We start from the raw sequence: 9,007 nt of genomic DNA on the forward strand, positions 1-9,007 counted from the left end.
CTAAATAATAAGGTTACACTTTTATTTAGCTAACTAATAATTAAAACTTGACTCAATTTGGTTCTTTTCCTTTCTTTTGGAGTTCTTTTTAACTTAAATTAACTTGCCTATTCATGATAATTAATTGAGAAAAAACTGTTCGAATATTGTGCAAAATTTTATTATGCATGAATGCCATAGATTATAGATCAAAGTAAACCAGATATTATATTCATTCATTTCATCATCTTGTTTGAAATCAGGAATCCAATTTCAACTTCTAACTTGGAAATAAAAACCTAAGTTAAGAGGTGAGAAAGCCACACCAAGCAAAAGCAAAGAGAAAGAAAGAGCATAAGCATAAATCTTGGATTTCAATGGAAGTGAGTAGATCAGTTATACAAGTAAAAGCAAGAACAACGGCTTCCAAAAATAACAAGAGGAAAATCCAGCAACCAAATGAAGCATCAAAAGTAGACAATTCATAAGAAGAAAGTTTGTGCAGCTCTAATTCCAACAATCCAATCACTGAAAATTAAACAAAGTTAAAGAAGTAATAGGAAGTACCCAACCGCTTTAGACATCAGGATTGACCCAAAGGATTAAAGAGCTCCCATCTCCAGGAAGGCCTCGACTAGGCACAATCTCGGAGTGCCTTGTTTCCATATCATATATAAGATAGTCCCCTTCCGAATGTCTGAAGAAATAGATGCAGTTACCCTTAAAGGAAGTTTCTAAATTTCCAGTCTTTGCTAGATGGTTACCATTGGGGCTCATAAAGAGTGTACAACCATCCAAATCATTCACTTCATTACATTCTTCCGTAGAAATAACGAACTCGAAAACATCAAAGAGTTTACCATCAGGATCCTCTCTTCTATAGCAAACTAACAAAAGATGACCATTAAGCGAGTTTACTAAGAAAGCACCATCAATATTATGAGTCAAAATGGGCTCAGGGACTGGGATTGTTTCATCTTCTTTTACGGAAATTACAGCAGGTGGAAACTTCCTGCTGGCATAAATGCTACCATTGTTCAGGATAGCATCAGAGATTTTCCAATCGGGAGTCTTGCACAAAAACCAAGCCCAACTTTCGTCGCCTGGTTTGCAGAAGGCTATTGCGCATGTGCTTTCATCATGTGAACCATGAGCAAGAAGAAGAAGAATCATGCAGTCTGAAACTGTAGGACAGCCTGATAGAAGTAATTTACACTGGAAATGAATTGATCTGAACTTATCATGTGGATCAGGAAATGATATTGGTAAAGACGATGAGGGTGGAAGAAGGATTTGAGTTCTTGAGAAAATATTCAAAAGATGCATCCCACATGGGAAACTAAAATCGTCCACGATCAACAGCCAACCATTGCAGGAACAGCAAATACACTTTCCCATAGCTTCAGGTAGGTGAATCTTTCGCGTTTCTTTGTTTAATATATTAAAGAAGACAAGATTATCATCTATATCTTTCTCAGGTTGAATGAAGCATAGAGGGAAAAATCTTCGATATACCTGTAAGGCAGTCGGTAGCCATGATTTACAAACAGCACCACACCGAAGAATGTCGATAGGATCTTTCGCAAAATCAAAGATCAAAAGCAGAATCTCTACGGGAAGATCAGACCAAGAGGACGGTGAAGTCATTGAAATCAATTATATTATCGACACTGAGTCACCTCGAAGCATTTCTATTAAAATAGGGAATAAAGAGAGAAGCGGGCACCTGAAAACCCTAACCCTAGATTACTACTCTTTACTAAATATATACTTCTAGAATTCTTATAGTACCAGCTGGATTGGATAATGTTCAAAAACATTTGAGTTATTTACTAAAACAAGGATTAAGCAATAATTTACAGAAATATATATCCTATAAAAGGCATGTTATAAGGTATGCCTAATTATCTTAAACACAATTAATATATATCTCTAATTATCTTATATGCATGTTAATCATATTCAAGAAGATTTGTCAAAAGGTGATAAGAACACACATCATTAATAAATGAGTAATTAATGGCATATATTCACTATATTTACCATGCACAAACCTTATGGTCATTAACATGTAATTGTCATACATGTATTATCAATTTACATTGAATGAAAATATTTGTGAGATTCTTGCCACTAATATTTATAAGGGGAAAATTTCAAAATGGGGCAAATGATATAAAAAGATTCATAGTTTGTCCTAATAGACAAAAGTATTTATTGGAAAAGAAATAGATTTTGTTTATTATGAGTTAAACTTATAATTTTTAGGTAACCTAAAACTCATTATAATTTTCAGGTACCCTAAAACTCATTATAATTTTTTTAAAGAGAGGCAATTAATATCATATACTCATTCACACCAAATGTTACTCTTTAACTTACTGTAATCTTGGTTAATTTATCTAAAAAATAAAAAATTGAGAATATCATACACTGATTCACCATTGCTTGGTAGATAAAAAAAAAATGGAAAAATGAAAAATTGTAGGAGGAGAAGAGTAAAAAGATATAGAAACCATATATTTTTTTATTTCATTGGATTGATTGGTAGCTAGGAAAGAGAGAAAAATAATATTCTTTCCATCTATTGTTTGGTAGAGTTGAGAAATAAATGAAAAATGATATTATTTTTACCATTATTCACTTTGTAAGTTGAGATAAAATTTAAAAAATGATGGATAATCTTATAATATTTTACACTTGACTCACAATTCAATCATTTTTTTCTTCTTTAATCTCTTCATTTTGAAATGATTTATTTTTGTGAATAAAGAGGAAAAATAGTAAACTCTCCCATTTTCTTTTCTCTCACTTTTCTTTCTTACCAAGCATTAATCAAAATTATTTTCTTTCCTTCAATCCTTCCATCGATCCTCACACTTCTCCACCCTACCAAGCAAAGCCTTAAGCTTGTCTCCATCTTTCTTATGGGTTGACTAGGAAAATTCCTAACAATACCTTGTTAATAAAAACTTATGTTAACGACAATAGAGTCTAAATATTCTTGGTCCACTACCTTTATTCGTAATTATCCGAATCATAATTGACTCTACTGACAAACGCCTTACAACTACTTGGCCAGGTTTTTACATAGCTTCATCAATTCATCTTTTGCTCTCACCGGCTTCTCTCCTCTACTTCATCCTGCCGGAATCTGCACTCATATCAAGGTTTGCACTTGCTTCCCATCTCCTGTGTTTGGATTTCTTCTTCGTCCTTTTTGTATTTGATTTCTACTAAGTATAGTCTAGGAAGCAAACCCTTCAGTTTTTAGATTCAGATTTAACAATCTGTTTACGGTTATGTGTGTAGCTAGGTAAGTTGAATCATTTAATCAAATTCTTATCAAGTTTGATTTAAGTTAGTGTAAGCTTAACTTTATTCAAATTGGATTCCATTAACTATTACCATTTTCTAAGAGGTAAAGGTCTAGGATTCAAATATGAACGTACACAACTCAGATTGCTTGTTATGTGGGCTGGAAAATCAAGCTGGAGTTCATTTATTGAGCTTAAGTGAGACTATACCCTCTGTCGAATTTCACCATCAATGATACATCCCTCCTTATCAGTGAAGGAGTGGTTAGCACTGAATTAACTTCTAGCCACTCAAACATATATAATGCCGCCACTTGGGCCTAATTGATGTTGTAAGGTGTAGATATTTGGGTAGCAATTAATTCTATGTTTAAGCAATTATGGTGCTTCCACCTTCAGTGTGTATAAACCAAATCGCTCATATGCTAATTTTTAGCTCTAAGCACTTGATCATTACTGATCATATGATTTTGCCATCATAGAATTTTGATATTTATTATCTTAGATTTTATGATTTTGTCGTACTTCAATTAGATAATATTAACTGTACACCCCGAGCATTTGACTCATTGATTGATGTATTATCCCCAGAACAGGGTTCAAATCCTCCTTCTCCCAATTAAAAAAAAAAAACTAGATAATATTAACCAATTTATGAAAAACAATGAGATAACTAGGACCCAACAAATAAAAAGGTCTCGCATCTCATATATACTTATCTGATTTAATTATTGAGAGTAATTTGATGGTCATATTATCTTTTGCTGCTAAAAGTTTGCTGAAATACGTTTTGGTAGGTTCTCTTAAGAGTTTCACCCATTCGTATTTGAGGAAGCAAATTTATGTATATATTGTACCACGCAGGAGCTTGGCAATGGAGTATTCAGGACCAATTCTAGATATTTTTAACATAATATGCGATCCTTTGAGCAAATGCTGCAAGTACCATTGTAACCTCAGTCAATACATGGAGAATCTAAGAGAAAAACTAGGAGAGAGAAACTGCCGAAAGGAAGATGTGGAAAGCCGATTGAGAGCAGAGCTTCTCCTTGGAAAGGAGACAAAGAAAGAAGTTGAACTTTGGTTGCAGAAAGTGGTGAAGATTAATGGTGTAGCACAAGCCCTGGAACAAGAAGTTTTGAAAGGAAAATATCTCTCACGTGTGTGCCTGGGGAGACGAGTATGGAAAATGATACAAGAAGTGGACCAACATTACCAGAAAGGCAGCTTCAATGATAGTTTGGTAGTCGACAAGCCTTTGCAAAATCGAGATGAAATTCCTCCAACACCACTGGCAGGTGGAGCTACAACAGAAACACTGTTAGAAGAAATTTCGGAATGCTTGCTGAATGATGATGTTAGAAAGATTGGAGTTTATGGCATGGGAGGAATCGGAAAGACAACCATCATGAAGCACATTCACAACAAACTCTTGAACACGTTCGAAGCTGTGATTTGGATCACTGTATCTAAATCACCCAATTTATCTGGATTGCAAAACGACATTGCAAGAAAATTAAATGAAGATTTTTCAAAATATGAGGATGAAACAGAGAAGGCAACCAAGTTATTTTCACTGTTGAAACAGAAAAAGAGGTGGTTTCTAATCCTTGATGACATTTGGGAACCATTTTCTCTTGAGGAAATAGGTATCCCTGAACCTACTTCAGCAAATGGATGCAAATTGGCTTTGACTACTCGATCACTGGATGTTTGCCGAAGAATGGGGTGTAAAGAAGTTAAAATGAAACTTCTTACGAAGATGGAGGCGTGGAACTTATTCTTGGACAAAGTAGGACGTGAAATATTACTTTATCCAGATTTGAAAGCAATTGCAACGCAAGTTGCAGATGAATGTGCCTGCTTACCCCTGGCAATTGTCACAATAGCTGTGAGTATGAGGGGTGTAGTCGATATTAATGAATGGAGTTGTGCACTGGAAGAACTAAGAGAATCCATCAAAGGCCTAAATGAAATGGATAAAGTGCTTGAGCGGTTGAAATTTAGTTTTACTCGCTTGAAAGATGAGAAACTTCAGTGTTGTCTCCAATATTGTGCATTATACCCTGAAGACTTTGCAATTGAGAGAACAGAGTTGATAAGACATTTGATCGCTGAAGGAATTATAGAAGAAAAGAAGAGTAGGCAAGCAGAGTTCAACAAGGGACATGCTATGCTGAACAAACTTGAAAATGCTTGTCTGTTGGAAAGAGTGATACGCTGGGATACTATTTATGTCAAAATGCATGATTTGATTAGGGATATGGCAATTAATATAACAAGTGAGAAACATTTGGTAGAATCTGGAAGGCAGCTGAAGGAGTTACCAGACACAAAGAAGTGGATGAAGGATCTTGAGAGAATTTCCTTGATGAGGAACCATATTGTTGAAATTCCTTGCGACACATCACCAAAGTGTCAGAGACTCTCGACCTTGTTCCTGTCAGAGAATAGAGATCTAGCAAGGATTGCAGATTCTTTCTTTTTGTACATGCATTCGCTCAAGGTATTAGATTTATCTCATACCAAGATAACGAATCTGCCAAATTCCATCTCTGACCTGGAGAATCTTACCGCATTGTACCTCCAATACTGCCCAGAATTAAGGTATTTGCCCTCATTGGCTAAGATTGGTGCTCTGAGGGAGCTAGACCTGAGCTACAGTGGATTAAAGGATGCACCCCAAGGTATAGAAATGTTGACCAGCCTTAGATATCTTAATCTCTTCTATTCGGACCTAGAGGTGCTACCAGTTGGAATATTACCAAAACTGTCCAGTCTTCAATGCCTTATAGTTTGTGGAAGATCGAAGCCTTTTAAGGTGGTGAAACCAGCAGAACTGGCAAGTCTGAGGAAGCTGGAATCTTTTGGAGGCCAAATGTTTGACCTGCTTGACTACCATCTGTACGTCAAATCTCTAGATGGAATGCCCAGCAAGTACCATCTTCAAGTGGGAACCCATAAACGTTTAAAACTACTTGAAATGCCAGAAAATTATTATAATCGGATTGTAAAAATTGAAGGCATTAGTGGTGAAGGGGAAGAAGACTTAGTGCTCCCTAACGATGTTGAGTTCTTTACTTTGAAGAGGTGCAACAGCTTGGGAAGTTTGATTGATGTTTTGTCATCAAACAAGGAAATTGTGCACAGAACCGGCAATACCAAACCTGATGGAGACGAATGTGTGCTCTTAGCTTCCTCCTCTCGCTCCTGCAGCCGTCTACAGCCAGATAAAATTGAGGATTCACAATTTGTAGTTTCATCATCATCCATTCCATCCCCTGGTACATTTTCCTTTTTGATATTAATTAAGATTCAAAGTTGTTCCAATCTGAGGAACTTGTTCAAGCCTGGATTGCAGCCAAGATTTCCAAATGTGAAAGAGATTGCGATTTACGATTGTTGTCAAATGGAGGAAATTGTAGCAGCAACAACAGAAGAGTACGGTGAAGGGATAAGTGAAGAAGGCAGCAGCAATCGGAAGGGCATGACCTACTTATTCTATCTCCCCAAGTTAAAGGCTTTAACATTGTCTAAGCTACCAGAACTGAAGAGTATCTGTAGGGGTTTGATGACTTGTGATTCTCTGGTTTATATTACAGTATCCTGCTGTCCAAAGCTAAAGAGACTTCCCCTCGCTCTTCCCCTTCTTCATGGAAAACCATCTCCTCCTCCTAATCTCAAAGTGATCAATGTGCAAGATAAAAGATGGTGGAGATCACTGGAGTGGAACCATCAGGAAGAGGAAAAGGCCCTTCAACCCTTCTGCCAGTATTTGGAGCTTTAGTGGAGTATGGAAAAAGTCCAATCTCTTGTTTGCCCGTTTCTCTTTAATAACTAGATGCAAATTTTTCGTAATTGGATACAAGGAGCTGTCCATGTGGGTTGGTTCTATATCATTTTAATCTTTATCTTAGTTTTTGCATTTTCCTTTTTTTTTCCTCTGCATGACATGACATCCAATAAATGGAATGTCCATGTGGAGAAGAACGCCATTGTCTTGTATCACTATTTGGTTTTATTGTATCACTATCTGCTATCCAGTAGTTTGATTAGATAATAGATTCTGAGCCAGCAGCAACAGGGGAAAAATGTCCTCTATGTCTCACATCAACTATCATAAAAGGCCAAAACAATGTTATGAAAATGAATCCATATGAATTGGGTGTGTCGTTCACAAAATGATAAGAGAAAATTTTCACATGTCCTCTGTGTCATATGTTACAACTCAAATATGAGAAAATGTCCAATGGCAGCACTAGCTATTTACAATTGCAGGAAGTAAAAGAGAGTCACGAGTGTTACTCCCATGGAAAACACATTTTACCATCTGTGTCCACATCCCCATCTTAGGAACAAAGCCTTGTTGCACCATCTGTTTCAAAGCCCAATCAACTTCCCTTACCAGCTTCTCCTTGCAAAAACCATGAATCAACTTCTTGTACGAATCGAAACTCGGACTCACCCTCTCCAAAATCATTCTCCCCATCAACTCTTTCGCCTCCATAAACCTCTCAGCATCAAGCAAACCGTACAAGACCTCTTGATAAGACCCAGCATTCGGATAACACCCTTTTCTTTTCATCTTCTCCAAAAGCTTCACCCCCTCTTCAACCCTGCCTTGCTTCCTTAGTCCCGAAATCAAAATATTAAAGCTAACCGCATCCGCCTCGATTCCTTCCGTTTCCATCCTCCCCATCAACTCAAAAGCTTCATCAACCTTCCCCTTTTCGCACAAACCATGCATTAATGTCGAAAAAGTCCTAACATTGGGCTTACACCCTTGTTTAGGAAATTCATCGAGCACTTGGAATGCCGACTCTAATTTCCCATTTTCACATAACCCTTTAATAAGAATATTCAAAGTGCAGGCTTCAATTTCGATACCCAACTTGGGACCTTTCCCATAAATCTCATGAACTACATCGAACAATTTATTAGCTACGAGCAAGCTCAAAATGATATTGAAGGTCTTAACACTAGGCCAAGTCCCATAGTCTGGCATACTAAAAAGGGTCTCAATCGCCCTTTTTATTCGGCCACCACAATGCCCATATTTTTTTATTACATTTTGGAAGAAATCATCGGATAAACGGCAAGGTTTTTCGTGTTTGAGCTTTTCCATGATGTTTTCAATGCAATCGAAATCCTGGGCATCGGCCAGTTTGTTAATGACAAGAGTGAAGAGAGGTTCGGTTGGTTTGTAATCTTTGCGAGCTGAGTATTGGTTTAGGACAGAAATGACGGAGGTTGGTTCTTTAAGGTTATCGAAGATCTTGAGGATTTCGTTTGGGGAGAGCCAGTCTTTGTGGGTTAGTTTGAAAAGTGGAGGGGAAGTGGGGGCTGTTGGTTGGTGGGTGGAGAACGGAGAGGAAGAGGAAAGGGGTTCTAGAGTTGGGATTTGGGTGGTGATTGGATGGAATGAAAAGGAAGGAAAGTTTTTGATGGAGGAAAGAAGCGAACGTGAGATCATGGTTTTAGACATACGAGAATGAAGAGCTGGGAAGAGTTAGGGAGAGACCTTGTGCTTATGCTTTCTGATTGTCTGGACTTTAGGAAGATATAGATAAGCCAAGTGAAGGATAGAGAAGGGAAGAAGAATCGAAGGAGATTGTATGATATGAAACAATTATCAACTCTTATTAGTAATGTTGGTGATATTAATTTTGTCAAGATGGACATAAGCAGTAAACAGCCTAGGAGTTAATGCA

General features: G+C 37.0%; 3 protein-coding genes across 4 annotated transcripts; 1 reads left to right on the forward strand and 2 right to left on the reverse strand.

Annotated features, from left to right (window-relative positions):
• Positions 1–329: 329 nt before the first annotated feature.
• Positions 330–1,716, reverse strand: LOC18594481 (uncharacterized). Its single transcript, XM_088807848.1, has 2 exons — positions 1,495–1,716; positions 330–1,175 (listed from the first exon to the last, which is right to left on the reverse strand). Exons 1-2 carry the CDS (start codon positions 1,514–1,516, stop codon positions 556–558), a joined length of 642 nt encoding a protein of 213 aa, XP_088663974.1. The 5' UTR covers positions 1,517–1,716; the 3' UTR covers positions 330–555.
• Positions 1,717–2,917: 1,201 nt separating this feature from the next.
• Positions 2,918–7,358, forward strand: LOC18594482 (putative disease resistance protein At1g61300). 2 transcript variants are annotated; one of them, XM_088808328.1, is made up of 2 exons: positions 2,918–3,149; positions 4,094–7,358. In XM_088808328.1, the coding sequence occupies exon 2, from the start codon at positions 4,171–4,173 to the stop codon at positions 7,081–7,083; it is 2,913 nt and encodes a 970-aa protein (XP_088664454.1). In that variant the 5' UTR covers positions 2,918–3,149; positions 4,094–4,170; the 3' UTR covers positions 7,084–7,358. The 2 variants fall into 2 exon arrangements, with proteins under 2 accessions (XP_088664454.1, XP_017980325.2); XM_018124836.2 differs by having other exon boundaries at positions 2,920–3,149; positions 4,161–7,358.
• A 76-nt stretch (positions 7,359–7,434) lies between these two features.
• On the reverse strand, positions 7,435–8,959 carry LOC18594483 (Pentatricopeptide repeat (PPR) superfamily protein). Its single transcript, XM_007022055.3, has one exon. It carries the CDS (start codon positions 8,779–8,781, stop codon positions 7,555–7,557), a length of 1,227 nt encoding a protein of 408 aa, XP_007022117.3. The 5' UTR covers positions 8,782–8,959; the 3' UTR covers positions 7,435–7,554.
• Positions 8,960–9,007: the final 48 nt, after the last annotated feature.

The sequence above is a fragment of the Theobroma cacao genome, chromosome 7 (assembly GCF_053813885.1).
Source record: "Theobroma cacao isolate CCN51 chromosome 7, ASM5381388v1, whole genome shotgun sequence".
NCBI classification, from domain to species: Eukaryota; Viridiplantae; Streptophyta; class Magnoliopsida; order Malvales; family Malvaceae; genus Theobroma; species Theobroma cacao.